Below are 25,802 nucleotides of genomic sequence, written 5' to 3' on the forward strand. Positions count from 1 at the left end.
GTATAGGCCTGTATAATCTATATTTTAATATTAAAATAAGAATCAAGTATAGTAGTAGTATATAGGAGCCTAAATAGTTTTAAATTTATCGTTTAAATAGGAATTATCGTTTAGGTGAGGTAGATTAACACGCCGAAGTGCGTGGTGGGTCTGCTGACCTAAGAGACGGCTATTCTTTGTTCCTGCTTTGTATCGGAACTTGTCCGGAGCCGGGAAAGTCCTCGGTTTTCCGACTCGGGGAAGTCGAGACCACGGGCATTGAATTTGCCATGCGTCTCTTCCTTAGCCTTGCGTCCCGGATCATCGAATGAGAGTACGAGAACCCCTAGTTAGTCATCCGGATCGCAGGAGCTCCTCCTCGTCACTTGAATCAAACACATTCCATCTTTGGAAGCCCCTCCTACAAACTACTTGCGCCTGGCTCGAATAAAACACTACTATTATACCACGCAAGGAAATGGCACCACAAAAATCCGTCACCGAGGTGCCGCGGTCCATACTCCCTCGCTTGACATGGAACGGCTCCTCAGCTCGGACTACTCTTCCTCCCCAGAGCAACATTCTATCAGCAAGGCAGCAACAGAAAACGCTACGCATACATAGCCGGAACTCTGCTGGGCGACGACTGCATACTTTGACATTTTCTCCTTACTCTTCTACATCCGTCTCCGCAATAGTCGGAGAGCCGACCTTATCATCGATATCTAGACGATTACCAAGTTCAACGAGCCCATCAATCAGTCGACCAGCGCCCACGGGTAATCCTATCCGATATAATGGTGTTTACGTCGCTGCATTCAAACCAGCTCGGCGCGCTTTCCATGCCTCCGCCCCCCAACAAAGAGACCACCATTTCGATACGTTAAAGTTCGTTCAGCGGTTGAAAGAGGAAGGTTTCAGCGAGGAACAGGCTGTCGCGATGATGCGAGTCCTGAATGATGTTATCCAAGAGTCTATTCAAAATCTAACCCGGACAATGGTCCTCAGAGAAGGTGAGTGGTACCTCAATTCTTCAGCGGAAGTTTGTCAAATAGCATCAAGGCATAAACTACTGCGCATTCAGCGTAGCACCTCCTGGATTCTTGAGCTAATGAGTTTTTCCACAGACACCGAAAGATCGACGTATACTCAGAAAGTCGATTTCGCCAAACTCCGCTCCGAACTACTCAACGCAGATTCAACCGAAGCGCAACTAACACGTTCGTCGCATGAGAAGATTGCTGCAGATCTAGCTAAGCTCAATTCACGACTTCGGGATGAGATTGGGCGCACACAGGCATCCGTTCGTCTGGATTTGAACCTTGAAAAAGGTCGTATTCGAGAAGAAGCAAATAGCCAAGAAATGCGAATAAAGGAGACGGAAACTCGAATAGAGCAAGAGGTGGCGGGTTTGAGAGAACGCGTAGAGGCCGTGAAGTTCTCTACGCTACAGTGGCTGATGTACGTACCCTTGAATCCTGGGAACCTGCTCTCCGTTGTACTAATACATGTTTTCCAGGGGTGTTTGCACCGGTACCGCCGCTTTGATTCTCGGTGCCTGGCGTCTCTTTATGTGAGTTGGAGACTTGTTCGAGAATAGGATGGCGGGGAAAAATAATAATAATTTATTGGCGTGCTTTTTTGGTTGGGTGAGGACTCAGGAACTCCACATATTGTATATAGAACTGCCTTGCCCTCTGATCCTTACACAGGACCATAGGACCATGTACTCCGTCCCATTTCCTTTGTTTCAATAAGCGACAGCCCGGGTTCATTTTATCATTATTTTGACATCGAGATCTTCTCTCTAGAGCAGAAAAGACGGAACGGATCTTTGCTCCAAGAACAAGTTTCTCAGTAATTGGAGCCCCGTGGGAGAGTACAGAACGAGAAACGGACGAGCCATCTATTCAACGCAGCAGCTACTTCAACAGTGCATCTTGATATTATCGAACTGCCAAAAGTGTCGAAGAGCGCGATTACATGTCGATTTGGAAGCTGGCGCTGCTAAGCATATTACACATGCTTCAAATAATTAGGGCAGATGTTTTAAGGGTGAGACTTTTCCTCCAGGTTTCCATGCACACGCTGCTCTTACCAATTTGCGTTTGAATCTAGTAACGGGATCAAAATCGGGCCCGCTTATCCTCGAGAAAGGATTAAATATGGTTCAATGTGCAAGTTTGTATGACGCGTCAGTTAGTCATGTCATCAACATGAACATCGCCAAATCTAGTTCAAATTGCACGGACAGCATTGCTCTATCTTCCGCCTATGGTTGTGCCTTGCCCCTGCAGATAGTAGTATGGGACTAGACTGGGGTGGCTTGTCGGACTCCGACAAAACGCCCGTTGTTGAGATTATAAATCTGACTCCAGCTAATACGCACTACGGCCTGATTCTACGCTAATATATGCACAATGGAGCCATACTACTAGTACTAGTCCCTAACTGGTCACTTCTTATATTGTGACTTGCCCCCTCGACCCATAATAGAGGTCCTGTTCTTTCACTTGCTCTGCCTTCAAGTGGTACTCTGGTAATTTATAATGTTCAACGACACCATTATATTGTGCCTGACTTGACAGTTCACAGCAAATTAAAATTCAAGGGAGCTTCTCCGGTGATAAGTATCAATTGCAAACCGGCCTTCTCATGTGAAACGGTTCGTGGTGTCTTGAAACTGGGTTGAACCCAAGAATCGCCTATCCAGACCTGCTTCAATACGACTGACTCAGAAGCAGTTACGTCGTGGCTATGTTTCTTCGCACAGTTTTATGGCTTTGTTTTCTCTTCGCTGCTCCTTCTAAGGGCACGTTAGAAGTATTTCAAGTTTATCAACCTGTTCCATACGGGGGAGAGGACAGATCTCATTGTAACCAAAATGTACTGCTCATGGAGCATGTATTTGCCTCGAGCTATGGCCACCCGTTTATAGGTAATCAGAGCCTCGAGCGCAGCCATTGTAACAGTATATTGATTTCATCTTTATAGGATACTACAATCCACCCAAATGTGAATTCGACACAGTTAAGATTAATCTCACGGTTACCTCCCAAGGCCGCCAATTTGATCGATTAGCACTTCTGTTTCTCGGAGATACGGAGGTATTCCGTACTTCGACAGCAGAACCTACGGCTGATGGAATTGTCTGGACCTATATAAAGGATATGTCGCAATATAACGCACTATGGCAGACACGACAAAAGCTGATTTTCGACCTTGGAAACGTTATAAATGATAAATATACCGGCCCTTTCAGAGTGACTCTGACAGCATATTTCTCCCGTGAGGGCCATGTCAGGACCGCAGACGTAATTCTCCCAATATCGAACAAGAAGTCAGCCTCCAACTCGTCAAGTGCCTTTACTGTTCCTGGAGATAATACAAAGACACTGTACCAGTTTCCTCCTAATACTTCGCGTGCAGTTGTGTCCATTTCCACCTGTGGTCAGTCTACTGAGGAGTTCTGGTGGTCCAATGTCTTTTCGTACGATACGGAGACTTTCAATGCCACAATGGGCGAACTTTATGGTTATTCCCCCTTTCGCGAAGTCCAGCTCTATGTTGATGACATCCTCGCTGGTATTGTATGGCCATTTCCTATAATCTTTACCGGTGGGGTTGCACCAGGCTTTTGGCGTCCGATTGTTGGAATAGACGCCTTTGACCTGCGACAACCTGAAATCGATATTTCGCCCTTCCTCCCCATTCTCAAAGATGGACAGCCTCATTCATTTGAGATTAAAATTGTCGGCTTGGATGTTTCACGAAATGGGACCGTCACGCTCTCTAACAGCGTCGGCTCATATTGGGTTGTAACTGGGAATATCTTCCTATATCTGAGTGATTCTGCCTTGGGTAGTGCTAGCTCCGCAACAGAGAAGCCTAACGTCGATGCACCTACTCCACGGTTCAGAGCTACGCGGAGCCTTGTCAAGAATCAGACTGGAGGAAATGACTCCCTGACCTACTCTGTTCTTGCTGAAAGGACCCTTTCAATAAGATCATCCGAATTCCTATGGAGCCAAAACCTCACGTATTCCAATTTTGGCCTGTTTAACCAGCAAGGCATGAGCCAATCAACTAATCAACACACAGCTGGGAGGTCTACTATCGTGGCCTTCGGAGCTAACCAAACATCAAATGAGGTCCTTTTCGAATATCCCTTGTCTGTGAATCAAACGTACCGCCCTACCGATGCTGGGCTTTCTATCCACGCTTGGATGAGTAGGGGTCTCGACATCGAAACAACAGGGGGAACCGGCATTTCTACTTATACTCTCATCTCGGGACCATCACGCTTGCATACTCAACAATGGGGCGAAGCATTCTATCAACCCACGGATAACAGCTCTATATCTTTCGGTGATACAACTGATGTCTTTGAGAGCAGCAATATCCTCGGTCACTACAAAAGGTCAGTCCGAGCAGTGAACGGGAGTATTGTGTCCGATACAGATGATACAGATGACCAGTCACCTATCTTGAATTTCCAGAGCGATCATGGCTCTCTCTTGAAATGATGAATTTATGCCATATCTGCGTCGTCTCTAAGTCAAGTTGGAAGCTTCAAGTGCTATATACCTTAGCCTCCAGTTACTGTAGTTTTCACAAGCCATCTCATCAAAGTACCTAGGGAATTGAACCCATCGGTCCGGTAGAATTCTTGTCGCGATCATGCATACAAAAGGTGAAGGGTGTTGAAGGTAGATGATCGGACTTGCTAATAATATTCCAATATCCGGTGTCTGTTCAATTCATGAAGTCAGATGGAGCAATCGAATGAGCTTACGTTTCATATTGTGGAGGCAGCGTACTAGTAGTAGGATGATGAGCCCTCTTGTTATCCCCATTAGTGACTCTCTAGCATGCAGCATGCTGTGCTCTACTATAGTATCGTCCCCACAATATTGACATCTTACACATCGATCCATGGACCAGAGGTGGATAGCACCCGTCCTGCTTGGTCTTCTTATGCTGTGGCCAATCGGAGCTCGTTCGACGCCATTGAATGGATAGTACTAGTACTACTACTATTGGTACTAGTGCTAGTACGTACTCCGAGTACTTGCGGAGTTTGTATCGGTACATACGTTATCAGCACGTGATATATCTTGATAAGATAGTAGATTCCACATGGGACTCCGCCACGACCCCTTTGTAGATTACTGCCTTGTAGTCGTCTAGCATCAGAATCGGGTAGAGTTACGAGAGGGCGAAGTATGACTGTGGCGGAGGAGAGAGTTTATTGCCCAGGTAATAACATCCGTTACCTTAGTTTTTGTAGGAAACAATGCCTAATTGTTTGCCAACATCTCCAGGCCCAGTGCCAGATATATTGATAACAGCTCTTGCGCGGAGGTCCTCGGAAAGCTTTGACAGCGATGCACCCCCGAACAAGCGTCGCAAGTTGGCCCCAGGTGTCCAGAGCCTCGGAGAACTCAATGGACTTTCGGATACTCGAATGCCTCGAGGTTACATTCCCTTGGCGCGCTTTCACTTGTACTTGGTATGTCATCAAGCTAATGCCTGATGGGCTTAGCTCGAATGATTCACTGACGTTAATTAGGATTTCGCGTCCGCAAGCCCGATTCAAGATGACCCAGATATATCTTCTGATAGATTCTCCCTGTTACCAATCCTTATTTCAGTCACAAAAGATGTTCGTGCCGGCGCGACTACGCCTGACTGGTTCAAGCTAAAGCTAGCAACGACGGTAGACCGAGAAACTGTCTTTGAATATGAATCGCATGGTCCACCGTTGCTCGCATTTAGCAAGGATCTGGAGCTCGCCGGTAGTCTTGTTTGTGTCGATCGCCTTCCTAGAAAGATTCCCATCGTGTGCTATCAGTCCACTTTATACCCTGTTCCCGAAAGAAAAAGATCCTTCTGCCTTGAAACGGTTATCTTATGGAAGGATTCTTTGGATATTCTAGGTAACAATCAACTGGTCGATGGAGCACGAGAAGTATTTTCTAGATATATATTTCAGGAGCAAGAGGACCTTGCTTCTCGGCAGGAGCGGCACGGTCGGAGACAGCTTGGGTGGTGCCCCCGCGACTTTTATGATAACGTATACGTCCCTCCAGATACACCTGAATCATCAGCGGAGGTCAAATGCAGTTTGATCAAATGTCAGCTGTTCCCATTCCAAAGGAGAGCCGTGAGGTGGCTATTGCAAAGGGAAGGCGTGGAACTTCAGGCTGACGGGCAAGTGGTTCCTGTCAGTGAAAAGTTGAAAGGAAGCTTGCCCACTTCATTTCGGGAATTCACTGATGCAGATGGACGAGTTTGCTTCGCCAGCCAACTGTTCATGATTGTCACCACTGACCTTGCGGAATGGTTTGATGGGAGCAACCATCTCAGAGGTGGAATCCTCGCCGAAGAAATGGGACTTGGGAAGACTGTTGAAATAATCAGTTTAATATGTCTTAATCGCCAGCTTCTAGCCCCTGAAGAAACCTTCCCAGGCCACCGCCATGACAGCTTGAGGCCGTCAGGTGCAACCTTAATAATAACACCACCCGCAATTCTTGAACAGTGGGAACAGGAAATCAAAGTGCATGCACCTGGACTCAGTGTCCTCCACTATACTGGTATCCAGCGTCACCAGTCATTGTCTGATGAAGAATTGGTTGAGTTGCTCGCAGACCAAGATGTTGTACTTACTACTTATAATGTTCTTGCGCGAGAAGTTCACTATTCCGGTGATGGATCGCAGAGGAATCTGCGGCATAAGAAAAGATATGAACCAAGAAGAACACCGTTGGTCCGGATTTCTTGGTGGCGAGTGTGTATCGATGAAGCTCAGATGATTGAAAGTGGTGTCAGCAATGCGGCAAGGGTTGCCCGTCTAATTCCTCGTCAAAATGCCTGGGCTGTGACAGGGACGCCGCTCCGAAAAGATATATCCGACCTCCTCGGCCTTCTGCTGTTCCTCCACTACGAGCCATTTTGCGGTGCTATCTGGAATAGGTTGTGCGGGAATTTTAGGCCTGAATTGACGAACATTGTTCGTATGATTGCCCTCCGACATAGTAAGGATCATGTTCGTACTGAACTGCACATCCCTTCTCAGAAGAGAATCGTCATCACGGTCCCTTTTACGGCGGTTGAGGAACAACGCTATGGACAGCTGTTTGAAGAAATGTGTGGAGCATGTGGCCTCGATTCATCTGGCACTCCCTTGAATGAGGATTGGGACCCTGATGACCCCTCCATAATCGAAAGAATGCGAAGTTGGTTAATCAAACTTCGTCGAACTTGCCTACACCCTGCTGGAAAGCTTCGTCGTGGGCTAGGTACTGGCACTGGACCGCTGCGTTCCGTGGCTGAAGTTCTCGAGGTCATGATTGATCAGAATGACGCACTTATACATGCAGAGGAGCGCTCTTTGCTTCTTTCACAATTGCGCCGGGGGCAGTTACTGGAGAATGCGAAGCACCGGCAGCAAGCACTTGATCTCTGGACAAAGTCATTAGAGCGGGCTAATGCAATTGTCAGGGAATGTCGGGATCGGTTGCACCTGGAGCGGATGGAGCGCCGGATGAGTGCGGATCGAGACGTGGTGTCTGCTGACACAACAAGTGAGGATGAAAATGAAGAAGCGGCTAAGAATACTCGAGTAGGAGCGCGTCAGAGGCTGCGTGCTGCTCTTGAGGTTCAACATATATGTGTCTTTTTTACCGGGAATGCTTATTTCCAGATCAAAACAGATCCCAAACTCACTAAGCCCGACTCCGAAGAGTTTAGAACCCTCGGGAAACGCGAATTTGAGGCGTACGAGTCTGCGAAGTCGATTCGAAAGGAGATGCTGGCTGAGATCTCGCGGAAAGTTGGCCACTTCATGAAAACAATCAGGGAAAGAGCACAAAAGAATCAGTTTGTGAATATCCCTCAAATGAAGCCTCGGTTATGGGGCAAGGGGCTTGAATCCCGCCGCGTACTTGATAAACTTGAGAATTTCTGTGATACTATGAATAATCATGCTGTCAAGTACGATGAATGGCGTCAAACAATGATCAAATTTCTTTCCCAGTCGCTCATTGACCAAGAGGATGATTCAGAGCTGGAAGGCGACGAATATGAAAAGTCTACGAAGCATCAAGATGAGATGTATGTCTACATGGAGGCCTTGCGTGCAATGTTCGCTGATCGCCATGATGCTTTGACTGGACAGAAAAATGTCCTCATTGCCCATGAAGTCAAGAGTGGAATTGTCCAAGCGCAGAAGGGAGAAGGACCTTCACCCACTCTCTTTCTACAGATGATGAACATTCGTAGTAGCATCAAGCCCGACCCACAGCTGGGCTCACTTCGCGGCATCATTAGCGAGCTTCGGAGTCTTGCGACCTCTCTTGAGTGGCAAACGAGCGGGGGAAACACTCGCGCCCGCGCTGAACTCGAACTTGTAACCTTGGTTCTTCAAAACGCGAGTCAGATGGCCTCTGAGCAAGCTAAAGTTGCAGCAAACATGGAGAAGGAGGTGGAGATGTTTCGAGATACTATGAACAATCGACTTGAATACTATCGTCAGCTTCAACAAATATCCGATACAGTGGCTCCATATGATGAAGAAAGCGCCGGTAAACCCTTAGATGAGGCGCTTTTTTCTGCAAAGCTCAAGCAGGAGGAGACAATAGACGAGAAAATTTCTGCATTGAGAGCAAAGCATCGTTACTTAATCCACCTCCGAGACGAATCAGGCTCAGACGACTCGTCGAAGATATGTGTCATTTGCCAATCCGGCTTCGAAGTTGGTGAGTATGGTACTATAATTGTAGATATGTTATAAGACTTGCTGACACATACCTAGGTGTTCTAACAGTATGTGGTCACAAGTATTGCAAAGATTGCTTGCGCATGTGGTGGCATCAACATCGAACTTGCCCAACATGCAAAAAACGCCTGAAAGCTAATGACTTCTATCAAATCACTTACAAACCGCAGGAGTTGCTTGTGCAAGAGGAGAAGCCGCCAACTAGAGTTGAGCCTGAACGTCGAACGAAAAACTCAATATATGCTGATATAAGCTCCGGTACTCTCAGAGAAATTAAAACCGTCGATTTAGACGGTTCATATGGCACGAAGATCGATACACTGGCACGTCATATATTATGGCTGCGCCACCATGATCCTGGTGCGAAGTCAGTGATATTCTCACAATATAAGGACTTTCTAGGGGTTCTAGCCATTGCTTTCCACAGCTTTAAAATCGGCTTCAGCAGTGTTGACAGCAAAGACGGGATATCAAAGTTCAAGAGTGACCCATCGGTAAGCCTCTTAGCCCCGTTCCTCCCCTGTAGCTTGTGGAATTGTCGTACTCAACTGTATCCCTACTAGGTTGAATGTTTTTTCCTGCACGCGAGGGCCCATTCATCAGGGCTCAATTTAGTGAACGCGACCCACGTTTTCCTTTGCGAGCCGCTTATCAACACTGCAATAGAGCTCCAGGCTATTGCTCGTGTACACCGTATTGGCCAGCACCGACCAACCACCGTTTGGATGTATCTAGTTTCTGAAACCGTCGAGGAATCGATCTACGAACTTTCCGTATCACGTCGCCTAGCTCATATAAAACAAAAGGATAAAGCGGAGCCATTATCTGATTATGTCGAAAATGGAAGAGCTGTGACACATAATATCACAGAGGCGGCTATAGACTCTGCAAACTCCTTAGAAATCCGAGATGCAGCTCTGTCGAATTTAATGGCTGGAGGGGCATTTGGCGGTGAACTCGTTAGAAAGGACGACTTGTGGCGGTGCCTTTTTGGCAACCCAACAAAGAAGGAAGCCAATAATTTCCAGACAAGTGCCGACGGAGAGGTTGCAAGGTTCCTAAGAGGTGAGGCTGCAGAGCAGCGGAGAAGAGCTGAAGCCGATTCTTAATTATTGTTAGGGGCGATATACACTGAATTAGTATACTTGAGTTCGAAACTATATAAAGTGGAAAAGCTAATATCATCAATAGTTTAGTTAGTCCGAGGGCAGGCCAGCGGTCCTTCGGACCACTGCCTAAGACGTGCAGAGCCCAATATTTAAATAAGCAGAAATGTACTACCTATAGTTTAAGCGACTTAATCAATTTAATCAAAATTTTATTCAATTTATTTAAACAGCTTAAGCTAGGGTCCAGGGATCCTAGTGGTTTAGTATAGAATACATGAGTATGGTCACGTGGTGTCCCTTTTGAGCGACCAATCGGAATGCGAGATTCGGGGAAAACAGTTAGCTCCTGAACAATAAAATATATGCAGAGCAAAGTTCTGCGATAAAAAAAAAATTAGTTATAGACTGATATAGCTACTCCTATATTATACTTAAATTATATCTTTTCAATATTTTTGGTTGCTGAGATGTTCGAAAATCCAGCGAGTGTCAAAAAGGGCCAATTTGTATGAAATACAAGAGCTCCAGGGCTGGCCGCTCGCGTACCGATTACGTTCGTTCGTTAACTAGTTACAATACAAGATGACTAATCTTGGCAGTTCCTAATTTGGAAAGGAGCTTATTGCTGGCCTCAGGACCGTCACTGACGTGAGCGTCTCTGCCTGGGAGAGACGTGTGGGGTACTGCTAGTAGTACATCAGACTATCGCAAGTTCACCTCTCTTCTACCTCTACTGCCGGGACGGCTTTGTGTCTGTCGTTCCCATCGAAAATTTCATTTTTTTGCTATGGCTTCACAATCCACGTCAGCAAGTTCTGAGGCTCGCGAGCTGAATTTAGTATCCAACGTCGAATTTAGAATCGCGTTAGCAGATACAGATGAGAAACTTGATGTTTTGCTCAATAAATATCTGGCTCCTTTACTGCTAAAGTTAGGCTCTGAGAGCCTTGCAGTCCGCAACAAAGTAATTGCTGTGTGTCAGCATATCAACAACAGAGTGCAAGCTCCGTCTATTAAGCTTCCAGTTGCAGCTTTGCTGAAGCAATTTAAGGAACAGAAGTCCAAGCTCGTTAGACACTTCGACTTGATCTATATTCAACAAGGCATTGATCGCTTGGGAGCCAATGCAAGGATTGAGATTCTGCTTCCATTGCTCCAAGGGATTTCTGAAATTGGAATATCGACCGACGACCAAGCGGCTGTTGTGTTTAACCTTGTCTTACGACTTTTACCTCTCCTGAAGCTTCCGCCGAAGGACAGCACCGAAGACATACAACTTAAAACTCGACTAGGTCTATCCGACAAGGACACTAAGTTCTTGTCCTCATGGTTTGAAAAACTATTGATTCTCTTCCCTGCGGATAAGAACGCCTCAACTTGTCCGGGTTTATCCCCAGCAGAATACGCGTTCCTCAACAAGGGTGCTTCCGTATCCGAAACATGGAACTCGTCTTCACATGGGGGGTTGAATCTTACCGAGACTAAAGCTACGGCTCTAAGGTTTCTCGGTAGCAGAGCCTTCACAGACTCAGAGCGCTTTTTCCCTGCTCTGGTGGCGTCTGCGGACCCAAATTCCCGCCTGGCTGATCTTGGCGAGGAAATATTGAAGCGCTTCATACCAGCTCTTGAAGATACAGATGTTGTAAATCGACTGTTTACCTTGTACTTCGGTTCTGTGAAACCTGATGGCGCAACCCCGGCGCGCACTGCGCTACGAATCAAGATTCTAGTTCACTTGGGAAGATCAATCAGGGCTACGACAGAGACAGCTAATATCCTCAGGTTGATCGAAGAGGGTCTTCTCTCGGATGTTGCAAGATCTTCACAAGGATTGCAGGCTTCGAAGTTGCGAACGCAGATCTTTACTTTTACCACGTGGGTTGTTCGCATCGGATCCCCCACGGACCTCAGGCAAATCGCGCCGAAGGTTATAGCAGGCCTTAGAGACTTTATTCAATCTCAAGGGTGGCCGAGCCCAGGGTCCAGTGGACAGAGGCTGCCTGCAACGGACCTAAGCTTACGAGGTCTTGCTTACGAGAGCATCGGTATATTGGTACCGAAGGTAGATTTTCAAGTACAAGAGGAGCAAAATGCTATCTCGGGCTTCGAACTCATTAGGTGGCTTTTCATATCATTAAGCTCTGATGATTCCAGCGCACAGATCTTTGTGAGTATTGAACAAGCATTAGGAAGCATTCTTAACTCCTCGGTGGATAGCTGGGATACAGAGTTTCAAGAAAGTTTGCGACCTTTTTTGCTTCGTCAGATGAACAGCCTTCCCGGGGAAGAGGACTCTGTAACTGGGTTCAAGATTGTTCGTCGAACTCAGTATGCCGCTGTACGTTTCTCCAATAGGTTCTTGCCATATAGCGATGTCGTGGCTCGCTGGATCGATCTCATGGCCGTGGCATGCGGGTCTGAAAGGCATCAGGAAGTCGTAGAAGAAGGCAAGAAAGGGCTGCACCCTTATTGGTATCGTCTTCTAAACCCAACTAAAGACAAGATATGGTTTACATCAGTGACAGCTGACTCACGCTCGTCATGGTTTAAATTTCCGAGTTTTTCAGAGGCAGCGCGCTTTCTCCTGGGTTCGACTGCGTCCACCGTTGTGCCAGGTCTTTCTGCACCAGAGATATTGTCAGGTCCCTATAAGAAGGCCTTCATCTACACAATCACTTTTCTTCGCAACATATTGCTTTGGGAGTCGTTCTTGGGTTCGAATATAAGCACAGAAATAGAGCAAGATTGGGATATCAAATTGGACGTGCTTCTTACATCCGATGAACAAGCGCGGTGCGCTGTGAAACGCTACATCAAAAACTCCGACAAGGAAGCTGTACTGCTATTTCTGACAAGTGCTCTCTCTGGCCTTAGCGGCGGGGCTCAAAAAGGCCTGTCGCAGTGCGGAGAAGACTTCATCGGTATTTGCTCTTTAGCTTCGAACGACATCGTTGAGCCCATGGTATCGAAGGTTGCCACGTTGAAAAATTCCCTCTACAGTAATGATCAAGAACTTCAGAACCTGGCAGCACGCGCACTTGGAATTCTCGCCTCTCACTCGGCATTTTCGGAAAATAACTTGAGGGAATTCCTTTCAGATCTCTCAGTTCCCATAGGGAGTTGGAAATTTGCCATTGGTGAAGTTGTGCTTAGAGTTCGGGGCGCAGTCCTTGCACTAGCGTATATCTTGAGCCGACTGGCATTCCGCAACTCTTTATACAAAGCACCCGAAACAACTGTCAACCTATTCATTCGCACGATTTTTGATATAATTAGGGACGCACGCGATTCTTTGCTTCGACAGTCCGCACAGGTTGCCATCGGGCAGTTGAGTCTTTCCGGAGTTTTGTCTACGACAGTACTTTCAAACGATGAGTGGGAGACGATCAACGATAAGTTGAAGCCGGACGCAAAGGCCGAGAGTGAAATAGCGATCACAGCAATGGGCCTCCTATCTTTGTCATTTTCGAAGGCTGACGATAAAGACCCGCAGTTCACTAAATTCTTGAACTCCTTGTACGACCTACATGAAATCCGTAGCCCAGAAACACATTTCACTGTCGGCGAGGCTTTGAGTGGTGCTGCAGCGGGATGGACCTCTAAGTCTATGGCCACGGAATTTGACGTCGACGAAAAGCTCCCCACATGGCAACTCTCTGATACGGTATTGGCTGAAATGTGCGACAAGATCATTACGGATTGCGGTGCATCAAAGCCTTCTTTGAGAAAAGCGTCTTCCATATGGCTACTATGCCTGGTGAAGAATTGTGGTCACCTACAACAAATGCAGACCCGCCTGCGTAAATGTCAAAGGACATTCACGCGTTTGCTCGCGGATAGAGATGAAGTGGTGCAAGAGACCGGGGCCCAAGGCCTAAGCCTTGTGTACGATATCGGTGACCAGACGCTAAAGGATGACTTGGTACGCGACTTGGTGGACTCTTTTACGGCAGCTGGCTCCAATCTTGGGGGTGGTAAAGTCAACGAAGATACCGAACTATTCGAGCCAGGTGCTCTACCAACTGGAGGCGGGTCATCAGTCAATACTTACAAAGATATTATGAACCTAGCCTCTGAGGCTGGCGACCCCACACTTGTGTATCGATTCATGTCCCTGGCTTCGAACAATGCCCTTTGGACCAATCGTGCAGCATTTAGCAAGCTGGGTATTAGCACTATATTCTCCGATTCAAGCGCCAATGGTTACCTAGCCAAGAATCCCAAAATTTACCCGAAATTGTTTCGCTACCGGTTTGATCCGAATCCAAATGTACAGCGGTCCATGAACACAATATGGCAGGCGCTGGTCAAGGACCCTGCTGCAATTATCAGTGATCATTTTGATGAAATTATGGACGATCTGTTGAAAAGCATGCTGATCGGTCGGGAGTGGCGCGTTCGACAGGCAAGTTGTGCTGCTATTGCGGATTTAATTCAAGGGCGACAACCAGAGAAATACTCTAATTATATGGAGGAAATCTTTCTAAAAGCGTTCAAGCTTGTAGATGACATCAAGGAGTCAGTTCGAGCGGCTGCTCTGAAACTTTGCCAGACAATAACCAACGCAGTGATCCGTACTCTGGAAACAAGCTATACCGAGACAAAACGAGCAGATACTATGCTAGCGGGCACTATTCCCTTTTTATTGAGTGACAAGGGTATGGAATCTGATGTTCAAGAGGTTCAAGGATTTGCTATTGGAGCTTTAATCCAGATAATAAAGAAAAGTCCTGGTCAGCTGTTGCGCCCATTTGTTCCCTGCGTGATGGAACAATTCTTGAACTCTCTAAGTTCCCTAGAGCCACAAGCAGTCAACTATGTCCATCTCAACGCGGACAAGTATGGATTAACAGGCCAAGAGATCGACAAAATGAGGCTGTCCAGCATACGCACATCTCCAATGATGGAAGTTATTGAGCGATATCTGATAGATATGCTCGACGAAACTAGCCTGAAGGAATTCGCTGATAGTCTGGAACGCGTGCTTCGCTCTGCAGTTGGGCTTCCAACGAAAGTGGGCTGCAGTCGTGTACTAGTTCTCCTGAGTATGAGAACAGTCCTATTCCGCCCTTATGCGGATCGTTTTATCAAGCTTCTTGTAAAATACGTCGTTGACCGCAACGACACGGTCAGTGCGTCTTATTGTACATCAATAGGCTACCTCATGCGACTAGCTTCAGATGACAGAGTGCTAAAAACAATTGAACATGCGAAAACTCTGTATCTGACTGCAGAAGACGCAAATCAGCGAATCATCGCAGCGGAAATTTTACACTCCACGTCTAAGTTGTCCAACGACCGATTCATGGCATTTGCCGCGACTGCCTTACCTTTCATATTTGTTTCCAAGTACGATACTGATGAGCACGTCCAAGAAGCATTTGAGAAGACATGGCAGGATAATGTGGGCGGTAATCGTGCGGTATCGCTATATATAAAAGAAATTACCAGCCTTGTTTCAGATAATCTCGATTCTCCTCGCTGGATCATCAAGCATACTGCAGCATTGGGGTTTGCGAACGGCATCATGGCACTTGATTCCGAACTGGATATTGCTACTAGCGAGTACCTATGGCCTGTTCTGGAGAAAGCATTGGCTGGGAAAACATGGGATGGTAAAGAAGTTGTTGTGAAAGCTTTTGTGAAATTCACCAGCCAAGCAAAGAATCTATGGCTACAGAAGCCTCAAGCTGGTGATACAATGAAGGTAAATTCTTTCTGATTTTCGTTCTCCCCTATTTCAAAAGTATTTGACCTAATGTGCTTACCAACCTCTCAGGCAATCGCAATCAGGGAGGCTAAACGGATTAACCCAACATATCGCCCACATGCTATCACTGCTTTTGGTGGGATTGCTCAAGCGCGCCAAGACCTCAATTTGATGTCAGATGCTGTTGATATTGTTTCTCGGGTACTCAGTGAATTTGACGAGGGAGAGGACTCGATGGACATCGACTCGGGCAACGGTCAAAAGAACAAGTACTGCCTTGGCACCCCTTTATCCTGTCAATGGCTAACCATCAATAGACAAACCCGAGAGGATACTTTGGTGGCTTGTGTCAAATGCCTCTTGCAATGTATCAATCTAACATGCGCGGCATCGGCTGAAGGTAAGTCAATTCTCCCTCGCTTTGCCGTTATATAGGCTTTGCTGACTATATACACAGCTACCAACAGCTATGTGTTAGAAGTAAAGCGTCTTTTGCACGAAACATTGGATAATGGAGGCAGAAATGTGCAGATTGCGCTGTACGAGGAACTTCGCATGCTCTTCAGTAGAGCAGCAACAAAGGCTTTAGAATCACACGGCGAGAAACCTAAGCTGCGCGAACTGCAAAAATCCTTGGCGGCCCTGGTAGGCGAAATGTTGTCTCGCCAGGTAGATGTAACTGCTGAAGCAATCCGAAGAGAACGTGCGCAGGCTGCAATGTCATTCATTACGCTCTGCAAACAACTCGATATTGGGCCTGATATCGATGGGAAACTGTGCGGGCTGCTGAAGACCTGGAGGGAGGGCGAAAGATCCGGGCCGGTGCAGCAAGTCCTAGGCCAAGCCTTGGAAAGACTCATGCAATGAAGCATGTGTCCACATCGCAACGAGCATTGGTAGCAGCTAGGGTCTACCGGAAGCATCCGAAAGGGCCACAACATTATTCAACTAGTAAGCGTCAGCCTATCAGAGGAACCCGAAGTGACGGACAGAACCTAGGGGCCACATAAGGTCACCGGTGCATCGAGTTCCTTCGCTCGATGATGATGAGATGCCCAAAAAAATTGTCCCATATGCAGAATCAAGATCCTTCATGAAACAAGCATGCACCCATGAGTGAACGGTTCTGTTGAGCCGGTCAGCCAATCATACACGGGAATAAGCCATTGGCACCTGTTGGTTTAGCACTGGCTTTAGGTCCACTAGTAGAAGGCTATACAAATTGAAAACGGGGTCCGCCTGGAGAAGAAGATCCAGACCGGCCCAGGCGCGTGTCTCTGAGGGCCTGGGGAGCCCGCAACTCATAGGGTTTATTTCTGAGTGGTCAGTGCTATCCATGTCATTGTGCCTGTAGCATTAGCGTAGCCTGTTAGTGCCTGCGGGTCAGCATGAAGTGGTATTATCTACTACTAGTACTAGCTGTACTAGGGCTAGACCCCCGCCACTACAGAATCGTCCCTAGTAAGGTAGAAAATTTAGGAACAGACCCAACATGCGCAGAGGAAATATATTATGGGGAAGGGAGAAGAAAAAAGAGAGCATTCTATGGGAAATAGACTGAAGGAATGACTGGTATTGACTAACGTAGTTGCATCGTGCAATGGTAAAAAAAGCTTCCCGATTCGCTGGATACCTGATAAAGTTCCGCCAGGGGGGAACTTACTGTCATGTCATGAAAGACTAAAACCTACCCAACTGCCGGACCATTACCAGCTGCTAATTTAGTCTTAGTAAGGTGGAAGACATTGCTGACGCTGGGAATCGCTTTTGTTTACGGTATTGGGTCAGATGACATTGGTCCCGGGCTGACGTTTGGTTCATTTGAAGCATCATCTTGATCAATGTTGACTTCCTGGGTGGAAAAAAAAAGTGACCCACCCAGAAAACATTTATATATATCATAAAATAAACAACGGAACAGAGGGGGGAAAAGAATATACAAGAAACAAATGAAGGGAAAGAAGAAATCGACGAAAAGGCGCTGGGCCATCATCCGACCCGCAAGAATCTTCACCCATCCCACATGGTTGGCATCTGGCGCTCGGAATGCGCCATTCGTCCTGCTTTCTCTCTCACGCTAATGTAGATGCTGACTAGGGTACCAAAGCTGAACTCTTTCATCCAATCCGTCGCCCTCTAGAGGGGCAAACATATATTGGGCTGTCCAGATGGGAGTTGCCAACGACCTTCCGATTTGTCTCTCAATTGAGGCCGTAAGGTACCTGAAGACCGCCACCACTACAAGGCTGGCTGATGCAGGAGGCTTTCTGGGTCTTGTCTGATGTTCGAAGCCTAAGCTTGTCTTGCAATGAAAATCTGTGCTAGGACTGTTGTTTCCTCCTCCTCCTCCTCCTCCTTCTTCTTCTTCTTCTTCTTCTCTTCAACCCATCTCTGACCAAAGGTCAAAAATGTAGGTACCATACATAGTCTGGTCTTGGTCTACCTGGCATTCTAGCTTCATCATTATATCATTCTACCGCTACCATCTCTTCGTGCTATCCTTGGCCTAGGCTTTGCATAGATTAAACGCGGGTTTACCAAAGGTATCCGTCATAGAGTTTGACGCATAAGTCTCAGATGGCCCCCCTGTTTTTGTACGAGTTGGGAGCTGACTCTCACTGATAGAAAATCAGATTTTCACGATGACCGTCATAAGTTTCGTGCGGTCGAAAAAACGGGGCAAGACATCGAGGAAACGCTCTTTGTGGCTACCCATCATCGCTCCCAAGGGTACAACAGCGAGCTCCAGTGTCAATCCTGCTGTACCTGTGAAGACTTCAATTCCTCGCTCTCATGGTCGGTTTCCACCGAGATCTCGGACAGGTTGCTGGTACGTTCGTTGCGCTAAGATTCTGATGGTTTGGTGGAAAAGTTCAGCTCATTTCAATTCTAGGACGTGTAGAGTGCGCCAATACCCCCATCGCCATAATCATTTTTATATATATAATGAGCGCTGGCCTAGTTTGCTAACTTGTCTGCTGTGGATGTAACAGAGCCGTAAAGGTGAGATGATCCTTGAATACTACTCCAACAAGAAGAGGTCCATGAATGTTTGTAGTAACTCTCTGGGCGTACAGTAAAATGTGACGAGAAACATCCTCGATGTAATGTACTAAAAATTCTTTTCTTGGCCGACAGACCCAAGCTGATTTGATCAAGCAATGTACCAGATTGGGTCATGATTGTGACTACCAGCCACGCTTGTCCTTTAGAGACGATACCCGTCGGGTAATCGAACGGATGTCAGACGTGGAGACAGTTGGCAATCTTGTTTGGGACCGTGAGACTGTCTTCCATTTTCTTTTTGCCTAATGCTAAATACAAAACGCTAACATAGGCGCTACCAACAGCTCATATGTGTAGAAATGTCAGGCCTCCCTCTGCAGACTACGGATTACCAGATCTGCTGCCTTCCTTCGCGACACTCACATCTGACGAGGAACGGGAGAGGAAAGCTCAGTTGTCCATTCCCGGCACTTATACCGTTATCATCATGCCGGAGAGCTTTTCTTATCTTCCTGGACATGTCAATGAACGATCTGGGGAGCAATGCAGGAGCGCAACATCAAGTTCCTTGGTAGATAGTGGGCAAAGTAGCCAGCGGAATGACAATCCAGAAGTGAATGATCCAAATGTCGTCATACTCAAGACATTGCCTGACGCTAGGAGATACTTCTGTCCAGATCGCAGAGGTTCCACTCCAACGCTGGAGTCTGGTCCTCGAGGCTTCTCATATTCACCTACAGCCTCAGTATATTCAGCTGATTCGAGCACTCCAGATAAGTTTTATACGCAGGGGCAAACAAAATTGATGGATTATGAGGCGATACTACTATCACATTTTCGCAATGTGGTATGGCCCAAACTTGTCCCCCAGGGGACCTGGTTAGATGGTTCAGACGGCCATGGACTGGGTGTCGAGGTTTTGGAACAAGAAGCTGCTATCTGCCCACCTGTATGCCGCGTTTCTCCAGCTATCCTCTCCTATTCATATTGACTAACCACTCTATATAAAGCTTTTTCAAGCGGTGATGGCAGTATCTAAGCTCTGCCTAGATCGCCAAGGGAACAGTATAGATATGAGCGACTTGAATCCCCACCAGCGAGATTTCCCACTTCCACAGAATACCCTCCATCACAGCGACAATATTCTATCTGACGGACTTTTTCTCACGCAATTTCTACTGCTCGTACACGAGGTAGTTCTCTTATAACTCCGGTATCTGAGATCTCGGGTACAGAAAGGCTGACATTCAATTTCTAAAGGCCATGGCTGCCAAGTCAGATGGGCCGAGCCTCTGGTCTTATCACATATCCCAAATGCTCGAGATTACTTTCATGAGGCAATCGGCCTTTGGAGTGGAGCGATTTCCGTTCGTCATCTGGTGGGTCTGCAACATTGATTTTATTGCCCTTCTCAGCGGTGCAGGTGCAGGAGACTATGTCAAAACGGTTTTAGAAAGCGACCTGCTCCCCTGGCCCGAGTCTCTTCTTTCCTCTATCGGCTCTAGTGGATCCGATGACATCGATTCGCATGAGCCTGAAAATCTAACATTACTGTTGCAGCTGTACAAAGACATGTTCGGGCTAGCTGTCCAGTTAGGGTTAGTTATTGCGGACATGAAAAAGCTGGGTGTATCTTATTCATACCCCCCTATCAATCTACAGCAGCGGGGTATCGACCTACACGAAGATTTGAGGCGACTTTGGGACGCTTCAGATATTCGCTGCTGGGCCGAGAATCAAACAAGGCTACCAAAACAACAACAAAGGATTTTGGAGCAGGTTGGTCAAATTTTCCGTTGTGCTATCTCTCAGTCTTCAAAGCTAAGTCTGGTTCATCAGATCAATTTACTCTTCCATACTTCAATTCTCTTTTACTACACTAGCATATTTCCTGAGCAGTGCATTGACATGGGCGAAAGACCCAAGCAGAATGTGCATCACCATACGACAATGATCTTACAACATGCAGAGGCGATGATCGTGGATATCCAAGGTAGCCCTCTGCACTTCATCATCTTCCCTTTGTTCCTGGCGGGAGTTGCGGCGGAAACAATCGATCTCAAAGTCAAGGCATGGGAGCTGCTCTCAAATCTAGAGAGAAATGAGATAGGATATAATGCGTCTACGACGTGCTATATGCTCCAACTCGTGTATGAATACCAGATGCAGCAGCGATCTTATAATGGTGACAGACCGTTCCCATGGACTGGCTGGATTGAACTCTTGGCTGAACGTGGCTTTGGGTTCGTCAGTTACGGATGAGAAGGGGGACTGGGGCTGGCTTTTTTTTTTTTTCCCTTTATTCCAAGGATTTTGACTCTTAATATTTTTTATCATTATTATACATATGCTCATCCTTCTAATGGAGAGGTTTCGTAATTTCAACCTGAGGCAAGCAGGACCCATGGATTTGCAGAGTTAAATCGGCTGCGGGCCGATCCTACATACAACAAACTACCTAATGGGTCGATTATAATTAGAAAGGTCTGCAAGAACATAAAATCGGATCTGGCAACAAGGAATTATGCAATGCGATTTGTTCTCAAAGGCCCCTCCAGAAGTGGCGCTCCAGTCTGACTGAGCCAATGATGATCGCTAAGCGTCTACACCAGAAACCCCTCGGCGGCTAAACCATGAGCTGGGACGCTGCGAGGTGATCGCCGAAGCATTTGGAACGAAGCTGCCTATTTTTCCACGGGACTATACTGCATTTTATTTATTCACACTTGTCGCCCCTTTCCTCTCCTCGTCGGATGAGGGCCTGAGGTGAAACCTAGTGACTTACGACTGCACGTAGGGTTCTCCAAACTGGTAGGTGTTGCTTTCTCCCCCGCATCTCTAACGGTGCGCCTTTTCGTTTCCTAAAGGTCCCCCCCGCTCTCGTTACCTCAATCACATTGACCCATGATTGGCAACATAATTGACTTAAAATAGGTTCTTCTTACCCGGTTCACAATGAATCCCAGCAGGGGCCGTCAAGGCAATTACTCCGACGAGGAACTGTTCATCCATACTCCGGGGCGATCGCCGGTCGAGTCCCCCGTTGTTGGACCGCTGCGGATTAGCAAGAGAGACACCCCATCACCTGCACCACAGGGCGCTCCCCTTCCGTACCCTGACGACCGACCAAATCCCCCAAAAATGCGCAGCTCAAGTACCAGCCATTCAAGTCCGACGGTTGATGGTGGACGTACAGGCGGCTCCCCCACGAATCCAGACAACATGTCTTCCATGCCTGCTGCTAGCACCGGTCTATCCAGGTCGGACTATCCGGCGGCTTTACGGCCGCGGGATGGTCGCGAGCCTAAACCGGCTACTTTGGCAGAACGACGAGGCAATGTGCCGAAGCCCCTTCCTGAGTCACCCGCGGGTGACCCTCCGGACAAAGACGGGCTGTTTGTGACGAGATACCAGCGAACTCCTGCTCCACCAGCATTTGCCAACGGGACCCAGCTTGATGGGACTGTTCATCCGAACTACCGTCAGCAGTACTATCCACCTCCTCAGGCCGCAACCTCGTCAGGACCTACCGCGAGGCCGCCGGCACAAAGCCTACAGACTCCTAGCAGTGCAATCAATCGCATTAGCTCAACAGCATCGACGTCGACAACTCGCGCCCAGCGTGGCTCCCCTCCACCTCCAGAAACCCCAATTGTTGAGCCGGGCCAACAGAGCGCATCGGACATTGAGGCACGCTATGCAGCTTCTGGAATCGCAGGCACTTCAACTCTAGCAGGCTTGCAAGCCCCAAGCTCGGCGGCACAGAGAAGAGCCGAGCAGTATGTGGGTCAACAACCGACGAGTCAGCCGCCCGTCCAGAGACCATGGACGCCAACGGAGCAGCCAGGGAGTCAACCTCATGGACCTCCCACAGTATATCAAGGCGCGGAAGTTGTATCTACGGAGAACCTCCCTGGACATCCTTTCTCTCCCCAATCTGTCGCAAGCTCAGGGCAGGCAGCGCAAGTTTTGCATCATCCAAGGATCCCGTCAAATGCTCTGGAACAGGATCTAGAAAGGATGCGCATAAGCTCTTCACCTCCTCCTGCATACTCCAGCGTATCTGGTCCGGCCGCGTCCCAAGGTTACCCAAATGAAAAACAGCGCGCACAGACAGCCCCAGGTCATCAGGCTTCATCAGCGGTACATCCCGCGACAATGGCGCCCATCAATGCAGCCACAAATTCTGCGGCACTCGAAGTTTCGGCTCAGGATCACCCGGCGTTTGCAAATGACTCAAGGCAAGAACAACCAGTAGAGCAATCCCTACAGAATGGCACGCAAACCGGCGTCCTGGATGGGCAGCAGCAGACAGTTCAAGAAACTCAAGCTACAGTGTTACCTACCTCTTCGGGAATCCCACCTGCCTCCCCCCCTCCACTTCCCGAAGGATGGATTGCTCATATGGACCCCAACTCAGGCCAGTACTATTACATTCACCTCCCAACTCAGTCCACTCAGTGGGAATTCCCCAAGGGGCCCACACCATTGAACCTCAACGAAACTCCTTTGTCACCGGTAGGAAGCATATATAGCAGCCATCCTCTCGCTTCACCGGGTTTGTCGGCCTTTGGTAAACCGTTGGCGTCCCCTGGCATTCCTCTGACTCCAGGTTATGAGAGTCTACAGTCACCTGTTGTTGCAGGGTTTACTGGTCCTCCGCCAAGTAGTGGGGTGGATTTATACAAAACTGCACCAACGAATGGTGTTTACTTTGGACCATACCTGCGCTATGTCAATATGAATCTGGAGCATGGTATTTGGCTAGGTTCCATTCTACTCGTTACCGACGCCGCGCAGCCTCCGACGATTCATATCCATCAGAGCGTTGATTTGTCACCGAATCCGCGCCAATTGAAGGCATCCGCTATCGCCGTTCATCAAAGGTGGACGTTCTACAAGTACGACGTTGACTTGCAGATGGAAGAATCCGGCCCTGCAAAATGGACCTACGCAATCACGTCACATCTGGGCTGCACGCGCTACGAATTCTTGGTCGCTGGCCGACATGAAACGAATTGGCGTTTTATCACAACTTCGGGGAATGACTTTTCCCTCAACGTAAATGCTAATGAGCGGTCTCGTCTTGGGGGGGTGAGTTATATGTGGAAGGACATCATGCAGAAGCACAATGAAATCGGGGGGTTCCATGCTCAGCTATGTCTGGGCGGACAGATCTATGCGGATAGAATGTGGAAGGAGATCCCTTCGCTCAAACAGTGGCTTGCAATCCGCGGCAAAGAGGCTAGGAAAAGCATGCCTTGGACTGCTGCACATGAGGAAGACGTCTCTCATGCATACTTCCATTACTACACTAGCCACTTCGATCAGCCTTACCTACGAGAGTCATTCGCCCAGATTCCTTATGTTTGCCAAATTGATGATCATGACATGTGAGTGAACGTCTCTCCCGAATAATACTGTAGGCTCGGCTGACGTCCGGTAGATTTGACGGTTACGGGTCGTACCCTGAACATATACAGTTCTCGAATATGTTCAAAAACATTGGACGCGTTGGGACTGAGATGTATCTGCTTTTCCAGCACCATACCACACTTGAATTGCTTCGCAATACTAGCACCGACATGGATTTATTCACCATTACTGGCACCGGCTGGCATTTTGTTAAGTTCCTGGGGCCGGCCGTGGTTGTCGTTGGCCTTGATTGTCGGTCGGAGCGCAACCCACACCAAGTTGTCGCTGGACCTACATATCAAGGTATTTTCCCCAAAGTTGCAATGCTACCTCCATCTGTACAGCACTGTTTGTGGATGATCTCCGTGCCCGTCATTTACCCACGCCTAGAGACTGCGGAACATATTGCAAACACTGTTGCTTCGGGTAAAAGAGCTGTTACGGGTGCATACAACGTCCTTGGAAAAGTTACGAGCTCTGTGGCGGGCGTGGTTGGCGCAAAGGAAATGGTAGGTTCTGGATTCGACTCTGTCAAGCGTGCTGTAGGCAAGTCTGGCCTTATGGGAGGCATATTAAGTCCGTTCGGAGAATTCGACCTGATGGACGAGCTCCGAGATCAGTGGACTCATGAATCCAAGGTGCGTTTGAAGATGTTCTCTGAGCCTCACTCTTTTTCAGGCCTAATAGTTCTATGTATATGTAGGACCTTGAGCGAACGTACCTCATTCGCACTCTCCAGGGCATTGCCCATCAGAAGTTTCTCCGTATGACTTTTCTTTCCGGATCTGTCAACGTGTGTGGTGCAGGATTGGTCCACGATCCAGCCCATCCTTCTGACTACAAGACCATGTATCAAATCATATCATCCGCGGTTGTGAACAACCCCCCGCCTTCCTATGTCATCAAGCTCCTTCACAGCAGCAACAAGCCGCTTTATGTTCCGGCAAATGGGCATCGTTCCTCTCCTTCGCAGCCTACTGATACGAAGGAGGACATGATGGAAATATTCCAAACCGACGTCACGGGACAGGCTCGTGAACACCGTAAGCTGATGGGTCGCCGGAATTACGCTGCCATCGTAGCCTATGATCCTGAAACTGTCAACGCGATGTATGGCCAAGCACCTGCGGGCCATGGAGACAGCCTGAATCTTGCCGTGGATTTTATGGTTCAGGGCGACGGATCCCATGGGACGGTTGTCAAATATGGGCCAGTCATTATCCCAAGCTTGGGGCATGTGAAGTGAAGTGTATTTCAGTGCAAACAAGGGTATTGTATTGTCTCTCTGCTTCCCCGCCTACCTTGCCATTTCGAGTCACAGTTTGTCGTATTCTCCCTTGGGGCCTGCTTCTCTTATTGCTTACTGCTTACTGGACATGATTCTATGACATATCCTACATTTACCATTGAGGCATACCTATACTACACGTATCCATAGTACTGTTTAAGTTCAAATTTTGTGTTTGTAATGGCTCGTTCTGTAAATACCCAGTCTTCGCCGTCTGCATTTGCTTAATTCTCAATATGCTACTAGCTATCTTGGTCAGGAATGCATTGAAATTAGTAATTAAAGGCATGCAGTGCAAGCTAACAGTAGGAATCACATTCTCTGCATGCTATATATAACACCCCTTGTGTCTCTGTCCAAAGCTTAGGGTCATTAACTCTATCTCTCAGTCAGTGGACCAGCAACTATGCATACATACAGGCAATCTAGTCGTCAAAGAGAATCTCTGAGTTAGTTCAATAATCATGTACCTCCATATCGTGAACAATGCACTCATGTCCATCAGAAATAAGA

General features: G+C 47.7%; 5 protein-coding genes across 5 annotated transcripts; 4 read left to right on the plus strand and 1 right to left on the minus strand.

The window, feature by feature from the left end:
• Positions 1-248: 248 nt before the first annotated feature.
• Positions 249-2,153, plus strand: BDV37DRAFT_215328 (CCDC90 family protein). The gene is made up of 4 exons (XM_032080069.1): positions 249-992; positions 1,107-1,440; positions 1,499-2,034; positions 2,098-2,153. The coding sequence occupies exons 1-3, from the start codon at positions 458-460 to the stop codon at positions 1,554-1,556; spliced, it is 927 nt and encodes a 308-aa protein (XP_031937365.1). The 5' UTR covers positions 249-457; the 3' UTR covers positions 1,557-2,034; positions 2,098-2,153.
• A 1,344-nt stretch (positions 2,154-3,497) lies between these two features.
• Positions 3,498-16,447, plus strand: BDV37DRAFT_274778 (proteasome stabiliser-domain-containing protein; the record flags this gene model as incomplete). The annotated part of the gene is made up of 11 exons (XM_032085298.1): positions 3,498-4,245; positions 5,304-5,491; positions 5,552-5,613; positions 6,211-6,388; positions 6,425-8,741; positions 8,810-9,255; positions 9,325-9,826; positions 10,806-15,577; positions 15,650-15,849; positions 15,898-15,980; positions 16,038-16,447. The coding sequence occupies 11 exons, from the start codon at positions 3,498-3,500 to the stop codon at positions 16,445-16,447; spliced, it is 9,906 nt and encodes a 3,301-aa protein (XP_031937366.1).
• Positions 16,448-17,323: 876 nt separating this feature from the next.
• Positions 17,324-17,999, minus strand: BDV37DRAFT_258772 (uncharacterized protein). The gene has a single exon (XM_032083082.1). It carries the CDS (start codon positions 17,571-17,573, stop codon positions 17,352-17,354), a length of 222 nt encoding a protein of 73 aa, XP_031937367.1. The 5' UTR covers positions 17,574-17,999; the 3' UTR covers positions 17,324-17,351.
• On the plus strand, positions 17,876-20,883 carry BDV37DRAFT_258776 (uncharacterized protein). The gene is made up of 7 exons (XM_032083083.1): positions 17,876-18,418; positions 18,658-18,689; positions 18,740-18,860; positions 18,931-19,535; positions 19,597-19,779; positions 19,847-20,365; positions 20,426-20,883. The coding sequence occupies exons 1-7, from the start codon at positions 18,223-18,225 to the stop codon at positions 20,846-20,848; spliced, it is 2,079 nt and encodes a 692-aa protein (XP_031937368.1). The 5' UTR covers positions 17,876-18,222; the 3' UTR covers positions 20,849-20,883.
• Positions 20,884-21,317: 434 nt separating this feature from the next.
• BDV37DRAFT_215436 (WW domain protein) lies at positions 21,318-25,568 on the plus strand. Its single transcript, XM_032080070.1, has 4 exons — positions 21,318-21,397; positions 21,521-23,979; positions 24,033-24,639; positions 24,705-25,568. The coding sequence occupies exons 2-4, from the start codon at positions 21,542-21,544 to the stop codon at positions 25,245-25,247; spliced, it is 3,588 nt and encodes a 1,195-aa protein (XP_031937369.1). The 5' UTR covers positions 21,318-21,397; positions 21,521-21,541; the 3' UTR covers positions 25,248-25,568.
• The last annotated feature ends 234 nt before the right edge of the window (positions 25,569-25,802 follow it).

The sequence above is a fragment of the Aspergillus pseudonomiae genome (assembly GCF_009193645.1).
Source record: "Aspergillus pseudonomiae strain CBS 119388 unplaced genomic scaffold BDV37scaffold_85, whole genome shotgun sequence".
NCBI lineage: Eukaryota > Fungi > Ascomycota > Eurotiomycetes > Eurotiales > Aspergillaceae > Aspergillus > Aspergillus pseudonomiae.